This window comes from Oncorhynchus keta, chromosome 29 (assembly GCF_023373465.1).
Source record: "Oncorhynchus keta strain PuntledgeMale-10-30-2019 chromosome 29, Oket_V2, whole genome shotgun sequence".
Lineage (NCBI taxonomy): Eukaryota > Metazoa > Chordata > Actinopteri > Salmoniformes > Salmonidae > Oncorhynchus > Oncorhynchus keta.
Window position 1 is genome coordinate 7,881,210 of NC_068449.1, and position 17,725 is coordinate 7,898,934.

A 17,725-nucleotide genomic window follows, 5' to 3' on the forward strand; every position below is an offset into this window, starting at 1 on the left:
TGGCATACATGAGAACTCATCCCGTGAAGAACAATACAGTCACACGTGGTGCGTATTTGGCATACATGAGAACTCATCCCGTGAAGAACAATACAGTCACACGTGGTGCGCATTTGGCATACATGAGAACTCATCCCGTGAAGAACAATACAGTCACACGTGGTGCGCATTTGGCATACATGAGAACTCATCCCGTGAAGAACAATACAGTCACACGTGGTGCGCATTTGGCATACATGAGAACTCATCCCGTGAAGAACAATACAGTCACACGTGGTGCGCATTTGGCATACATGAGAACTCATCCCGTGAAGAACAATACAGTCGCACGTGGTGCGCATTTGGCATACATGAGAACTCATCCCGTGAAGAACAATACAGTCGCACGTGGTGCGCATTTGGCATACATGAGAACTCATCCCGTGAAGAACAATACAGTCGCACGTGGTGCGCATTTGGCATACATGAGAACTCATCCCGTGAAGAACAATACAGTCGCACGTGGTGCGCATTTGGCATACATGAGAACTCATCCCGTGAAGAACAATACAGTCGCACGTGGTGCGTATTTGGCATACATGAGAACTCATCCCGTGAAGAACAATACAGTCGCACGTGGTGCGTATTTGGCATACATGAGAACTCATCCCGTGAAGAACAATACAGTCACACGTGGTGCGCATTTGGCATACATGAGAACTCATCCCGTGAAGAACAAATCAAGATGTGAAAGGGTTATATTCAATAGCCGTCCTCAGATTTCTACAGAAGCCTGCTGCACGCTCAAAACAATAGTATCTGAAAAGACACCTAATCAATGTCTTCATTTCATTTGTGATACTCATGGCTTTAAAAGAAAAATGTGGCCCAGTGTCTCCTTCAAAAGTGGGAATTCTTGGCATGACCAGGTGGACTAGAGCCAACTCAACTCCAGACCTCAAAGCCAGTTCAACTGCATTTTTTTCATTGTTCCTCTCTAATCAGGGACTGATCTCGACTTGGGACACCAGGTGTGTGCAATTAATTACCAGGTAGACCAGAAAACCTGCAAGCTCCAGACCTCATTGGCTAAGCTTTGTGTAACCCTGGACTGGAGCATGCCTGGCTGTTTCGTCTCCAGCACTCCCATTATTCTGACCCAGGGCATGACAACAGACTAAAATAAATGTTTGTCGCCTCCCAGTGGCCATTATGTATATAGCTCACCCGCCATTTTCTATGAGATAGAAGCTTGTGGGGCATTTAAGCCCTGAACGACGCTTGTCTCACAGGCTGCATGCCACTCCTAAAACCAGAGCCAATCGAAGAGGGGCTGCTTAGCAAGCTAACTTGTACAGCAAGTCTTGTGAGCTAACTAACTAGATAGTCATCTATGCTGGTTGTTAGCTTGCATAAGTGATGTGTATAATTATTATTTTTTGTAGCAAATATTTAACATTTCAGAAGTGGATGAGCTCCATTCCTGACAGGCTGATCAGATTCTATAGCAGCCCCGAAGGCTGAAGTTAGGATGCTGCCTTGTATGTTTCATAAGGAAAGCTCTTAACAGTCAAAGTGCCTTATAGGCAGATGCATACTTAATCAAGTGGGATAATATGCATCAGCGCCAATAAGGCACTGGCTGCTAGGTGCTTTGCTCGTGAAACATCATACAAAGCAGCATCCTGACTTATCAGCTTCGGGGGGCTGCTATAGAATCTGATCCAGTGCTGAGACCGAAAGGGAATCTGATCAGCCTGTCGGGATTGGAGCTCACCCACTCTGTAAATCTAAATAAAACATGAAGTGTCACAGAATTACACACATCAGTTGTACAAACTACCAACCAGCATAGATGACTAGCTAGCAGAGTTCGCTTGTTAAGTAAGGACGGCCTGGAAGGCCTTCTGTCAGGCGTTGTTCAGGGCTTTAAAATACCCAACGAGCGCATCGACTCTGCTTCCGAACAAGGGAATGCAATTGCCTTGAATTATTTTCAGACGAGCACAGACGTTTCAACATAATGAATGCACACAAAGGCTGTGGTTAGAGCGGCAATCCAATTAGGATATTTTGCCAATCGGAAATGGTCTGCCTGTGCAAAACACAACCAAATACTTATATCAGAAAGTGTTGAAGGCTTCAAGCAGTCTGACGCGTGAGTTGATGGATGAATAGGTGGTCTGCGCAGTATCTATCCTCTGACAAACAATTCTTAATTTTCAGATTCATCATCAGTATCCTGTTGATGTCACCTAAACTACATAAAACGGGACTCACGTTGCGAAGCAATGCAGTGACAATATGCTAAATATTTTGTACACTGAGTGTACAAAACATTAAGAACCCCCCCCCTCCTCCTTTTGCCCCCATAATATCTTTAGTTCATCAGGTCATGAAATCTACAAGGATAATGAGTTCTTAAGATGATATCCTGCTACTCTACCACATTTTGCCACGAGGTGAAGCAAACATGAAAATAACACTTTATTTGGGTATGTGCTAACTTAATGTTGTTGACCCATTCAATACTTGTATGTGAATACAAGTGTTTAAAAAAATATATTTTAAAGAGTAGTATCCCAAAAAGACAAAAACATTTTTTGGTGCCATTTCCTTAATGTTTTCATCCCTACTGAGGATGAGCTGGCCAATCAACACTATACTCCAATTAATAGCTTAATCACCGGGGTATACACCCACACCATTCCAACACAGAAAAGCTGCTTGAAAACAATTTCACTCATATTTCATAGAAATCTGGAATCACTGGCCAGTTTCTTTAAAAAAAGTTGGGCAAAAACAAAGTCTTTAAACCGTGTAATCGATGCACCAACATTCCAGGTCATTTAATACATAAAAACAAAAATGGATGAAAACACTTTGCGGAAGAAGTTCCATTTCTTATCGATCTCTACAGCTTCTGTCCAAAAACAAATGTGAAATAAGGTCAACACATACAGGAGGAGTTAGTGGCTAGCTACAAGTGGCTAGCTACAAGTGGCTAGCTACAAGTGGCTAGCTACAAGTGGCTAGCTACAAGTGGCTAGCTACAAGTGGCTAGCTACAAGTGGCTAGCTACAAGTGGCTAGCTACAAGTGGCTAGCTACAAGTGACTAGCTTAGCTAACAAACTGTCAGTTGCAATGCGCAAGGCCAGAATGACACGATGAACCAAAAAAAAAAAAAAAAAAAAAAAAGGTACACCCCATTTCTGTTAGAAAATTGAGAAAGGATTGGACCGTTTGTGCGCCCAAAGTCAACCGTTAAAGCTAATTTCCTGCATTTTGCCATCGATTATGATTATGATGCATTCATATGCCATCTGGGGGACCCAGACCTTGATTTTAAAGAAATGCTTGGTCAACCTGGCAATTTTGCTCATGGACCGGTGAGATGGATGTATTTGAAGTACTGTAATTATGCCATAAACTACATGAGGACTGTAATTTCTGGGCCATAACATCAGTGACAAGACATAGCATTTTGATTATTGTAAGCATGCATGTTGAGTGACACTGCACCGATGGTGAATTCAAGATATGGAAAGCGTGTTTCTCACATCTGTGCTAATGCTATACAGGTTGTTTCAGACATATTTAAAAACAGCAAGATGCAGTCATAAATATAGGCCTACATGTGCAGCATCACCAATGACAAAATCCTAATCTCACTTGCCCGAAATACCCAATTGTAGGCTGAAATTTACTACAATGCCACCAGCCTCAGTTTCAACAGGAACGTACTTGACAGTGACCCAAGATCTAGTTGTTGTTGATGCGGAGTTTAGCACGATGAAAAGATCACAAGCAAGAACACAGCTTCACATTGCAAACACCTACTGACACCACTCGAGATGATGCTGGTCTAATAACAGGTTAACAAAGCAGCCCTTACCATCACCCCCACAGCGGAGTTACAAGAAGAGAAAATAGCAAGATTGACTTTATTATTATTATACCACAGAGAAAAGCCAGTAGTGTTTTCACCAACATTGACATTCTGCAAGGGTGGTGGTGTTATGGTAGAGCAGGCAGTGGAAAGAGACAGTAGTGGTTAGTAGTAAGAGAGGGATGTTTGGGGTAGAATTAAGTGTGTGTGTGTGTGTGTGGGTGGGGGGGAATATGGCTTCCTTACCAAATAAAACATTTACCCTTAATAAAACATCTGAAAAGGGGATGCACACAGCATGAGAAGTGCTTACAGTCAAACAAGGGGAATGCACACGAGTTCTTGCTGAGTATACGGCATTTATTACTTTGAACTGATTAATAGAAAGAATGGGGGCGGCAAGGGCACTCGCGTCGACGCGGTCTTTAAGAAAACGGGAGGAAGAGGAAACAAAAATGGCGGGAGGAAAGCAGCCAATAAAAACATTAATAAACCAGTCCAAGAAAAAGGGCAAATAAGTTCTGAAGTCTGCAAACAGCCCAATTTTGTACAATTGTACATACAATTATACAATGACCAAGGCTAAACGTAACAAATCTTGTTGCTTTCATCCCCCCTCCGCCCCCCCCAACATTAAACCCCGCCCCCCATACACTCTGCCCAACACAAAAAATAAACAAGATCATCGCGATCATTTGTTTTAGTTCTTTTTTATAAACAGATGGAAGCATATGAAAAAGAAACTTCTTGAAGGAACCGATGACAAGACCAACTACAACACATATCCACTGAGGAGACCCCTCCCCCCCACGTCCTGATTGGATGATTTCAGCTCCCACTGGAGGAGGAGGTTTACATAATGACCCGCCTGGACTTCTGTCCACTAATAGTAGCCGTAGTAGAGGACACAAAAAAATGTCCACTATTATTTTGCATGAGAAGAATTACAGACTTGTTTTCAGACTGTAAAAACAGGCGGGGGAGGGGTGAGCACATGAGTAAGAAAAAAAAGCATATGTAGTGGAATGGGGGGGGGGGGATTCACCTAAGGATGCTATGCATCAAAGTTTTAGTCCTATGAATAATAATTTCTTTTTATTTTACTACAAGTTCAAAGTCAGTCTTTTAAAGTAAAAAGAAATCAAGAAAGTCTTCATTTCGGTTGTTTTTTTTTTGTGTGTCCTTGGTTATTATTTTTTTTATACCCCATTTAGAATTTCTTGAAATATCTGAATGTGATGGGGGTAGAAAGGGAAAAGAGGGGCCATTGCAGTCTTTTGCCCAAAGCAGTGACCGTTACTTGACACGTCCTTGGCGTTCCTGTGGGACACAGAAAACAAGAGTTCAGTTTGGGTACTCGCATCAAAACACACAAGACTTCAGAGATTCAGGGTTTTTCCAGTAAAACAAAATGTTGCAGATCATACTTAATTACCATGTTCCCATCAATGTATGTAAGAGTAGAGGTTGTGGTTCTTCACATATTTAAAAACAGAAAAATAAATAAAGTTTCCTCCACACTGAGAACCCATATCTACTGGTACCAAGCCAAGCATATCTCCCTTACCACCAGGTCCCAGCAGTCCAGCAGAATAGTTCTACATGAATAAACAGGATATGTATAGCCTACAACACGGGAAGGCAAGTAGATTCAGCTGTGGGACTATTTCTGTCAGAGCGTATTAAAATCAGGGGGCCAGAACATAATTATAGTACTTTGTACACTACAAATTGACCACAACTAAGCCCCCCAAAAATATTTTTTCAATGTAAAATACTTTTTTTAAAATTACTTTTTTGGGGTGGGAACAGATTTTACCCCAATAATGTTTGAGATTTCCTGGTGATACAAAAATAAAATGTTTAAGCAAAACTAAAACATTTAATTAATTTTTTAAAATCAGCTTTGGGGGACCTAGCATACAACATTCAGTTCTAACCACTTTTTCAGACATTCTGCAATACTCATCCGTTGAGAGATATGGGCCATTTGCAGTGGTGTAAAGTACTTAAGTAGTACTTTACAGTATTTTTACCACAAGTAGTTTTTTGGGGTATATATATATATATATATATTTTTTTTTTTTTACCAACTTTTACTTCACAGGTTGGCTCCCGACTGGCACAATAAATTAATTATTCATTTTGGTTGCCTATCCTGACGTGAAGTTTGTTCTATAGAAAGTATTTGACTCTAGTGATAAAATTAAGGAAAGTGAAGGGATTTCGGCAAGGACATTTTCTTGCCTGCCGAAATCCTCACCCTTTCAAATGTCCTTAATTTTGTCACTAGAGTCAAATACAAATATAAGAACAAAATTCACGACAGGTTAGGCAACCAAAATGAATAATTAATGTATGTGTATTATACTAAACATAGGGAGTAAAATGCAGGCAAGCAAACATTTCAGAACTACCACTAGTCAAATAAGACACGGGAGAGATGACAAATTTTGGCAAAGAGATTTTTCAAGACAAATACACTTGAAAACAAAATAGCCAATCTGAAAACTGCAGATATTACTAGTGCCTCTCCCGCGATCAAACCGCCATACATTTTTTTAAATGAAACGCAGCCTAACGTGATAATTTTGACAGCTGCCTTGAAGGACACAAATAAAAAATTTAAAAATGCTTTCTGCTACTCAGATCAGCGAAATATAGGCTAAAACCAGACAACGGAGTGAAGAGCAGAAATCTCAACTAGCAAGCAAGTCACAGCAATGAAGAATTTAGTGTGTGCGCGCGTTCACGCAAAGGGGGGCACAACACCTGCTTCAAACGTGTTCCTGTCGGTCAGTCACAGGGATCAGCTTGTAACAGTCACACTTCGTGATAAAGACAGCGCAAGAACTTTGTCGGAGCCTATGATCGCACTTAGTGGTACTACATTTTTTTTTAAAAATGTAAAGATCGCCAGACCTAGATCCTGTCACACGGAACATGCAAAGACGTCCGACAATCGTTTACAACCTAAGAATTTGCCCGCGACTTGGACATTTTGTCTTGAGGCTCCAAAATTGTGGCATAATGTGGTTAAAATCGTATGGTCCGTGCGGGCCTTAACCTGTTAAGTCGACCCTCTACTTTTTCGAACATTCTGTTAAAAATCACGCAACATTTCAGCGCCCTGCTACTCAGGCCAGGAATATAGTATATGCATATGATTAGTATGTGTGGATAGAACACTCAGACGTTTATAAAACTGGTTAAATCACGGCTGTGACTATAACAGAAAGTGCAGGAAAATCTTATCACTGAAAATGGAAATAAATATCCTTGCGCTACTTCCAGGAATTGTTCAAAGTGAACCGAATTAAATGAGGCCGAGGTTGCAGTGCCTACAGCTTCCACACGTTGTCTAGAGTCTTGTCATTTGATTCAGCTTTGATTCTTGGTCAAACTGAATCAAGGGAACCGATTCCCTCCGGATGTTTTGGTCGAGCTCTCTCCAGACATTTTTTCGAGACGGACACCTATAGAATTGACATCGCCTCCTGATGAATTTTATCGCTTATTAACGTGTACTAATACCTAAAGTTGCATTACAAAAGTATTTAGAAGTGTTGTGAAAGTTTATCGTCGACTTTTTGAATTTTAAAAAAATGACGTTACGTTATGAAACGCTATTTTTCCCCCGTTTATCACAGTCTTCATAGATCGATATCTAGGCTATATATGGACCGATTTAATCGAAAAAAAAGACCCAATAGTGATTATAGGACATCTAGGAGTGCCAACAAAGAAGATGGTCAAAGGTAATGAATGTTTTATATTTTATTTGTGCGGTTTGTGTAGCGACGACTATGCTAATTCTCTTGTTTACGTCCCCTGCGGGTCTTTTGGGGTGTTACATGCTATCAGATAATAGCTTCTCATACTTTCGCCGACAAGCATTTTAAAAATCTGACTTGTTGCCTGGATTCACAACGAGTGTAGCTTTAATTCAATACCCTGCATGTGTATTTTAATGAACGTTTGTGTTTTAACTAATACTAGTAGCATTTAGCGTAGCGCATTTGCATTTCCAGAGCTCTAGATGGGACGCCTGCGTGCCAGGTAGGAGCAAGAGGTTAAGGCGTCCGTCTGACAAGGAGAGCAGAAAAACAGTAGGTTTTTAGATGCTACACTGGACACATCACTAGTAAGCCACTTTATCAAGCCACGCGTAGAATTCTTGTAAATAGAACCAGAGGATAATTTATTGAAATGAATTGCAAACGTGACATCTAATGTAGCAGGCCTGTTAGACTGGGTTTACACTCCACCAAGTGTTCTCCATAAATAAGCCCCACCGACACTAACGTAAAAGTCACAAAATGATGGCATGAACCAAAATCTCTGCAGTGTATGGTGAAGTCTCAAAGCGGCCGTGGAGCTTCTACGGAGTACACCTAACGGAGAGTAATTCCACACTAAAGTTTAGGCTATTTCAAGAGCGATAAGTGGGGGCGAGGTCATTACCTGAAGTCTGTAATGACTCCTGCTGGGGTTGGGGTTACTGGGGTACGGCTCGCTACCCTGGACCTCCACCTGGTAACAGAACATCATCAAGAAAGGGAAAACCTTCAATCAATCTTGGGCATACATGCATCAACAACTTAATTGATTTACAGTAAGTGGACTCAGGTATCGAAGTGGATACAGATGAAACATTACAATTGAAAAATCACAAAATCAAAAGTGATCACTAAAACATTAACATTTTACTTCATTGGTAAATTGTATCAAAGATCATTGGTCATTTGAACGGTCAGTATCCTGCCTTGCTCTCTTGTGCACATGCCTCCGTTCTCCTCTGACCTCTAAAAAGGCATGGTAATATTATACACATTCCAGGCAGTAACCAGTGGTAAATCACGAACATGCATCAATGTGTTAACCACAAAAGACAAAACACACATCTCTTGATTGTCTAGATAAGAGGAAGCAGTAGTTAACTCTGTGATAAGTTTATATTTGACAGAAAGTACACGTCGTCTTTTCAGAATATGCAAGAGGAGTTTGCTGTTAAAACACCACTAGGTGCAGAGCAGATGGAACAGAGTAAATAGGCATTTTAACATCCTAGATTTAGCCGGTGGTAACTCGTGGAATAGACACCGGCTGGAACGCGGTTTTAACCAATCAGCATTCAGGATTAGAAGCACACGTTGTATAATGTGAAATACCCCCAGGTGCAGAGCAGTTTCCTTGCCGCAGTAAATAATGCAGACCTTGTTTCCCACACACAGCCTCAGTCATGCAATGTGGATATACTGATGGAAAAGGCCGCTACGCCTCTAAAGTAACCGTCCAGTGTTTCCAGATTGCTATGAAATATTACAATACGAGTGAAATCATTTGCGATTTTGTGTGTTGGAATGGTGTGGGCGTACCCCAACAGAATGGTGGATACCACAGATTGGCCAACTCATCCTCCTAAAGAGGATTAAATTATCCTCGATGCATTTTTTTTTTTACTGTTTGAGAAGTTAGAGGTGGGGGTTTTGTAGGGTTTTTATTCTATTTATGCTTCGGCCACAAATGATAGCATAGGATGACTCAACCACATTATTTCGATAGGAGTTAACAGTTAACAGAAAAGGAACTGTGAGATTTTCACTGGACGGTTACTTTAGAAAATACATTTGTCATCACATACCACTATGTAAGGAAGCATGGTTTGAGCTTCCACAAAATAAGATTGGATTTCTGCCTCGTGTTTCCGTCAATTTGCGACATCATTTGAGACATGCTGTCACAACAGAGTATTAAGGGAAAGACTCAAATATAACCCAATAACTAGGCCTGTTACAATGTAAGAAACTGCATCGTCTTCTCAGAGGTGACAAACAAGCACTCTGTGGTCTGTATAAAAACAGGCGGTAATACAGACTCACTTTAGGTCTATATCTCTAACTAACAATAATCACTGATGAACACAGCTCCAGTCAGAACCAGAGCCTAAAACTTATAAAGCACCTCAAATTCATATTTGGACCTTGAAACCAGTTCTACTGCTCTCTCCCATTCTGATTTAGACCTGGGTCCCCAGGTGGGTGCAATGACTTCTGAGCTAGAAAGGCAGGAGTAGCCCAGACCTTGTGGGGTAAAGGGTTGAATACTCCTGCTACAGGCTTATCATCCTAATTAGATTGCTATATTGAAGGACACGTTAGCAAAAGCTTTTTCAAAACATGTTGTATGGCTGTGTAGACGTTGGTACATTGATCAAGTATTTGTTCCCAAAAATAATTAACATACAATATGTTTCCATAAGTATGTGGACACCATCAAATCAGTGGATTCGGCTATTTCAGACACCAGTTGCTTACAGGTATATAAAAAATATATATAAAATTTTTAAAAACGAGCACACAGCCATGCAATCTCCATAGACAAACATTGGCAGCAGAGTGGCCATAAGAGCTCAGTGACTTTCAACGTAGCAATCGTTATAAGATGCCTCCTTTCCAACAAGTCAGTTTGTAAAATGTCTGCCCTGCTAGAGCTGGCCCGGTCAACTGGAAGTGCTGTTATTGTGAAGTGGAAACGTCTAGGAGCAAGAACGGCTCCTCCATGAAGTGGTAGGCCACAAAGTCACAGAACGGGACCGGCAAGTGTTGAAGTGTGTAAAAATCATCCGTCCTCGGTTGCAACACTCACTAACGAGTTCCAGACTGCAACTAGAAGCAACACCAGCACAATATCTATTCGTCGGGAGATTCATGAAATGCGTTTCCATGGCCAAGCAGCCGCACACAAGCTTAAGATCACCAAGTGCAATGCCAAGCGTCGGCTGGAGTGGTGTAAAGAGCGCCGCCATTGAACTCTGGAGCAGGGAAAAGCATTCTCTGGGGTGATGAATTATGCGTCACCATCTGGCAGTCCGACGGACAAATCTGGGTTTGGCGGATGCCAGGAGAATGCTACCTGCCCGAATGCAGTGGCAACTGTGAAGTTTGGTGGTGAGGAGCACTAATGGTCTGGGCTAGGCCCCTTCGATCAGGTGAAGGGAAATGTTAACGCTACAGCATGCAATGACATTCTAGAAGATTCTGTGCGACCAACTAAGTGGCAACAGTTTGGGGAAGGTCCTTTCCTGTTTCAGCATGACAAGGCTCCTGCGCACAAAGCGAGTTACATATAGAAATGGCTTGTTGAGATTGGTGTGGAAGAACTTGACAAGCCTGCACAGAGCCCTGACCTCAACCCCATCGAACACCTTTGGGATGAATTGGAATGCCGACTGCGAGCCAGGCCTAACGCCCATTATCAGCCCCAACCTCTAATGCTCGTGGCTGAATGGAAGCAAGATCTAGAGGAAAGTCTTCCCATTACAATGGAGGCTGTTATAGCAGGAAAAGGGGGGGGGGAACCAACTCCATATTAATGCCCATGATTTTGGAATGAGATTCGACGAGCAGGCGACCACATACTGTTTGACTGAAGGACCGATGTAAACATACATTTAATAATGTGAACAGAAGCCTCAGTCAAGAATGAGGGTTATGTTTTAGATAAGATGACGTAGAGGTTGAAGCATAATTATTAATATTCTAAACATTTTGGGAGTCAATAAAAATACATTTAAAAAAAGGTCAATGATAAAATGCATCTTGGTGATCACAAGGGACTTCTGGCATTTTGTTTACACGACTCCTGCAAAACCTTTCCACTTCCCCCTTTAAAAATTCTATAAGGCAGTCCCTCCTGGATTTCCGACGAGCGCTGAATTTTTGGCAAGATCAACTATCACATATTTATGCGAGGGCTCACAATGTCAACCGATCACCTCCCTTTTGCCACATAAAATGGCTTAATAAAGCAACACGTCAAAGTTTTGCCACCAGTCATTGCAAATTGCCACGCAGTGTCAGTCACAGCAGAATCAGCCATCACAAAACACTGTGGAATCCTGGAGGGACTGCTATGGTGGCATCCTCTATAATTAGAGCAGTGATTTGGTAGACCAAGCATCTGAAAAATTTCCCAAATAACAGTAACAAATACATCAATTCCTCATAGACAAACGGGCACACATTTCCACAAAGACAAAAATGTCACATTGATCATCAATTGGATACCGAATGGTTAATACTCATTACATTTCATATGGACACACCTAATCAACACGGAGGTCAGCATTCGTAAATCACAAATCAATGTGAGAGAAATCGCACATGAATAAATAGTAAATAAAAAAAATAAAAAACTTGTTTTTAATATTATAACTTGGAAGTTACTTGGTTTCTGGCATATCCACATTCTCTGTAGGAACAGCACGTTGTGAGATAACCACACACATAACGACTGATAACGACTGATAACCTTTTTCAATTATTGCACTCGTCAACTGGATTTTTTTACTCTCTAGATGCTGTCAGAACCTTAGCGCACACACACCCATGGCTTCCCATGCCACTGCCCAAGCACACAACCCAAGATGTAGGGCCTATTTGTTTCCCCAGATGGGTGGAGGGCAGGCCTTTACCTTTTTCACACAGTCCTCCTCCTCTTGGCGCTTCTCGTAGTGGGAGAAGTCGTCAAAGATTGAGGTGGTGTGCTTGTAGCCGGCGATGATCTTCAGCACCTGCCGTGCCTTGTCCAGAGGCACCTCCTGTGTGTCCCGCGAGTTGGTCACTGGCTTATTCTCGTTGTTCTCCAGGCGGATGTGCCGCAGCTGGCTGTTGGGAACGTCCTTAACGAAGATCCAGCGCACGTCAAAGCGCCCCTTCCACTTGTCCTGCGACCACACGCCGGCGCAGGTATTGTAGTCCACGGGCGAGCGCATCTCCGCCACGCCGCAAAAGTGGCCACTGCCGTTGACGCTGAAGAGCAGGTAGAGGGGGCCCTTGGCGCCCAGAGAGCGGTAGGCGGCGTCCAGCCGCTTGTTGCCGTGCTCCGTGCTGCACCAGATGTTGTACTTGATGGAGCGGTGGATGTCGTCCTCGGAGTAGCTCTTGATGATGAACACACGGCCCTGCTTGAGATTCCAGTCAAAGTCTTTGGGGTTGTAGTTGTTGACCAGACGCAGCTTCTCCAGCACCGGGTGGGGCTCCGAGAGCACCAGCACCCCACCCACGCCAGAGTTGGGGGGCGACTGCCCCGCCCCACCCACGGCATCCCCAAAGCCGTTGGCACGGTTCCGTGGAGGGACCCAGCGGGTGGGCTGAGATGGCTGGGTGGTGGGCGGGGGGCCCTGGGAAAGCTGCAGCTGCCCCCCCATGCCCTGCTGCCCGTTGGGGGGGAATTGGTGCTGCCCCAGCTGGGCCGAAGAGGCCACCAACTGTCCATTGCTGAGGGGCAGTTGCGAGGTCCCTCCGGCCATGGTGCCGGGCTGAGGTGAGGCCTGGTTGGGCGGCTGCCCGTTGCTGGGGAGAGGCGCCTGCTGGGGGGTGGACGCTTTAGGCATGGTCCCCTTGTTGTCCCAAGTGCCAATGTCCATGTTGTGTTTGATGGGCGGAGGGGGCAGGTTGGTCCCCGCTATGCCACCCTTGGTTTTCAGCTTGGGCTGCGGCTTGGCCGGCTTGCTGGCAATGTCCGCCCAGGAGGCGGGCTTAGTGGGGGCGATGGACACGGGGGGCAGTGGCATGCTGGGAGCTCCACCAGAAACCTGGCTGTGGCCTAGGGATCCCCTGGGGAGGCCAGAGCCCACCACCTTTGGGGCCCCCATGTCCCCGGCACCGCCACCAATCTTAAGTCCAGCCATGCCCTGGTCCAAGCTGTTCATGCCAGGTGCCTTGTTGAGGGGCTCGTTCTGGGCGAAGGGGGACTGTCCGTCAATCATGGCACCCCCTAGCGAGCTGGGTGCGTAGGCATAGCTACTGCTGTAGCCAGAGTTCTGCGTAGACTGTCCCTGAGAGCTGTTGTTTCCCCAGGCAGAGAAGTCCATACTGCTGGGAAAGAAGTTGAAACTGTGCTGGCCCAAGAAGGGGTTGTTGCCCAGCGGGCCCGGCTGGCCGAACATGGGGTCAGGCAGGAAGTGGTGCTCCCCGTTGCTCAGCTGTCCATATGAGGTCAGGTAAGGCATGGGAGGATCTCCCCCGGTGGACCATGCTGCCTCGTTCAGGGAGTAAGAGAATCCTATGGATGGGCTGTAGTAACTGGGCATGTAGGAGTCCGACATGGCCGTATAGGCATTGCTCTGCGGAGAGAAGAAAACTCTGGTTAGCCTGCTGACAGTTTCAATCATTACATTGCAAAAAGCAGGTCATCGATCTGATGGCTATCCTCGTTTGGATCTCTGTCAGCCTCGGCTGCCACTTAGACTAGGACGACTGTGGCCACTTTCAGACCAGTGAACTGCTTTATGGAGGAGAAAACAGTGGCATTCCTTTGACTGGAGGAATACAGGCTCCATTGTGGCCCATTTTTCTGGGAAGTGCCCATCATTGAGAGCACCCAACAGATGTTACAACGAGATGAAAGACAGTTTAACTGCAACTAGAAAAGGAAATGGACTGCACAGTAAATTGGGGGAAAGAAGAGTCTTTAAGTGCTAAAAACATGAATTGCAACAGTATAAAAGTCACTGTAAAAAAATATACAGTGAGATCTCCCCATTATGGATGACTAATGTAAACATACCAGTGGGAGTTTTACCCATCACAACCTGAGTAATTTAGCTTGTTGAGCATCATCATCATCATTTCTATTAGAACTGAGGCCCTGTCAAAATGTTAAGTGAACAAACGCTATTTACCTGCAGTCTAAGCAGGCAAATGTTAGGAACAGTGTGGGCCTAGTCAAACTGATGGCAGTGGACTGGTACTCACCTGTCTGGCCTGAGGGTTCAGGTAAGGCTCAAACTCATCATCATTCAAAGTATCCTTTTGGGTCACAGCTCCGTTTTGCACTGGAAAGGAGGAGTAGACAGCGATGTAAGAGACAACTCTTGGATACATCTTTTTGCATAAAGTTGAAATAGTCCATGCAACTAATCACAGGCCTACATATCCACAGCTGGTCATGAGTGTGACAGAGAATAAGAGCCAGGAAGTCATTAAACTTGATGAGACATTGATAGCATTGCACAACTACAGTTCACAGCCACACAATATGCTGTTTTTTAATGCACTAAAATGGGTGATGTAAACAAATACATGGAACTTGAGTTAAGCAGTTATCTTTCCTGATGGCTAGGTCTATAGTGTACCACGTGTAAAACAAATAACACTAGGTCTTAGGGGTTAATGCTAGATACGTTTTTGTTGACAGATTGTAACTGCGGCACAATTGATACATGCAGATACATGGTCAGTGAAATCGGTGAGACGAAGTGCAGTAGAATATTGTTTCTAGCTTCAACTTGGAGAAAACTCCATCAATTTGTATTTAATATCGGTGATTGTAGTTGTAGACAAATCTTACACTTGTCAAGAGTGTTTCAGTTCGTCCTGACATAGCTAAGCATAATGTGAAAATTAAAATTGCCGAACTGGGAAAACAAGCATGGCTAGTAAACAAAGTTGCCTCAAAACATTGTAAGAGAACTGAAACATTGTAACTTCGTGGTTTATGACAATATACTTGGTACTGGTTGGGTGAGAACAGCATGCTGGAAGACGTGTCACTGGCAGGCTAGTCATGTGTATATTCACGACCGCGAAGAATCGTTTAGCCAACAACATGTGTATTTTTGCGTGGGAGATTGAAGCCTAACTTTATGTAAACACATTCGATTGTCAAATTAATCATTTGCAAAGCGATGCTATCATTTAACCAAGGAGCCAGTAAGCCACTAGCCATCTGACTAAGGAAATGCCTTAACCAGCTAACTTGCTAATGTAGCAGCTCATGTTAGTTAGCTACCAATGCTAACAGGATTGCCTCAAAATTCACAATGGTGTATTCACACAAATGACACTAAATGTCATTTTAAGTAAACAAACTAAAATAAAGATCAAGTAGTACCAATTTATCGGAATATTTTTCACATATCCAATCAACTATAGAAGCGAAAAATGGGCGCAATGCGAGATTGGCCTGCTATCTGGCTAACTATCATCACATCCGCGACCACACAGAAGAAATCCGCATACAGAGACAGTAAACTTGTCATGTTACAATAGCTTACCTTTGTTTCCTTGGCCTTTCGGTCTCTGGATTGGGTCCAGGTGATTCATGAAGGTTTGATTTATGAGAAAAGAGGAAGGGGAAAAAAATAAAAATAAATGAAGAAATGTATATTCACCAGTCAGTCCTTTAGCAGGTGGTCAGGCCTACTGCACTAACGTTAGCCAGCTACAGAGAGAGTCACTGCCTCTGAAACAAGCTACCCTGGTTACCTCTCGACAGATATTCATAAAGTGACTCTCTTTACCTGTTCAAGAAGGCTGCTGGCTGACATGTCTTTCTCCCTGGAGCCTCTTTTTTTTTGTATTTGAATTTTTTGTTATTTCTTTTAAGTGGCAGGGTGTATGAAATGTATATTGAGAGTTAGTCAAGAGTCCCTGTCTCTCTACAGAGCATAGAATCTACACAATGGCGGGATGCAGCTCTCTCAGCGCCGAGACTTCTTCAACATGGCTGAGCGCCTGGGTTTACCGATGGCGTTTATTTATGACGAACATGCGCCCCTCAACGGCATGGAGGAACTATATGATGCAGGTAAACGATCTATATGAAAAACAGACATTTAACATATTGTAATAAGTGTTACAATAGATACGCGGAGATTGTCTCATAATTAGGAAAGTAGCTATATTGACATAGACCAGGGATGGGCAACTGGCGCCATGCGGACCGCCCCCTTTTTGTAGGGCCGCGGATGAATTTTCCAAAACGGGAAATGTGTTAGTTTTTTTAGGAAGTCAGTCACTGTCTCACCTTACTGTCTAGAGTTACAATACTATAATTCACAAGTTGCATTTTTGAAATTTGGTTGTATAATTAAGAAATAATGCACGGGAGGTTGTGGTATATGGCCAATATACCACGGCTAATGGCTGTTCTTATGCGTGTCTGGATACAGCCCGTGGTATATTGGCCATATACCATAACCCCATGAGGTGCCTTATTTACGATTATAAACTGGTTATCAACGTAACTAGAGCAGTAAAAATAAACGTTTGTCATACCCATGATATAAGGTCTGATGTACCACGGCTGTTAGCCAATCAGCATTCAGGGCTCGAACCACCCATTTTCTAACAGCAGTTTTACTCTTGTTATGTCAGTCACTACAGTTATACGCACGAATATTCAGATGAATATAATAGTTTGATTTAAACGTTTACATGCTTTGCAAGAATAACTATTTCCATATTATTCGTGTTTAACTTTACACAGACACATCTGAAATCAGATTAACTGATGGGACTTTGATAAATGCAAAGAATCGGCAATCAAAATAAATGTTCTAACACAGCAACCATGTTATTTTTGTGAAGCATATTTGATTCTGAGTTTGGACATATAAAGTCAACCTGGACTCAGGGGAAGACATAACATAATACAAGTAAGTCTGTGATGTTTTGTATGGTAGGTCAAAATCAAATGAAATTTAATGTCACATGCACTGAATGCAATTGGTGTAGACTTTACAGTGAAATGTTATCTTAAAAGCCCTTCCCAACGATGCAGAGTTAAAAAATAAAATAGTAACACGAGGAATAAAATAAAATACACAAGAATGGAGCTCTATACAGGAAGTACCAGTACCACAGTCGTGTCATCAGCCAATTTAATGATGGTGTTGGAGTCATGCGTTGCCAACCAGTTATGGGTGAACAGGGAGCACAGGAGGGGACTAAGGATACACCCTTTAGGGGCCTCCGTGTTGAGGGTCAGTGTGGCGGAGGTGTGTCATGACCAGCCTTCCAAAGCACTTCATAATTACAGTAGTGAGTGCTACAGGGCGATGGTAATTT

The 17,725-nt window shown here is 43.2% G+C and overlaps 1 protein-coding gene across 1 annotated transcript; it reads right to left on the bottom strand.

Moving 5' to 3' along the window:
- Nucleotides 1–4,562: 4,562 nt before the first annotated feature.
- LOC118362270 (YTH domain-containing family protein 2-like) lies at nucleotides 4,563–16,594 on the bottom strand. Its single transcript, XM_035742472.2, has 6 exons — nucleotides 16,177–16,594; nucleotides 15,931–15,955; nucleotides 14,630–14,709; nucleotides 12,346–13,998; nucleotides 8,334–8,402; nucleotides 4,563–5,189 (listed from the first exon to the last, which is right to left on the bottom strand). Exons 1-6 carry the CDS (start codon nucleotides 16,201–16,203, stop codon nucleotides 5,166–5,168), a joined length of 1,878 nt encoding a protein of 625 aa, XP_035598365.1. The 5' UTR covers nucleotides 16,204–16,594; the 3' UTR covers nucleotides 4,563–5,165.
- Nucleotides 16,595–17,725: the final 1,131 nt, after the last annotated feature.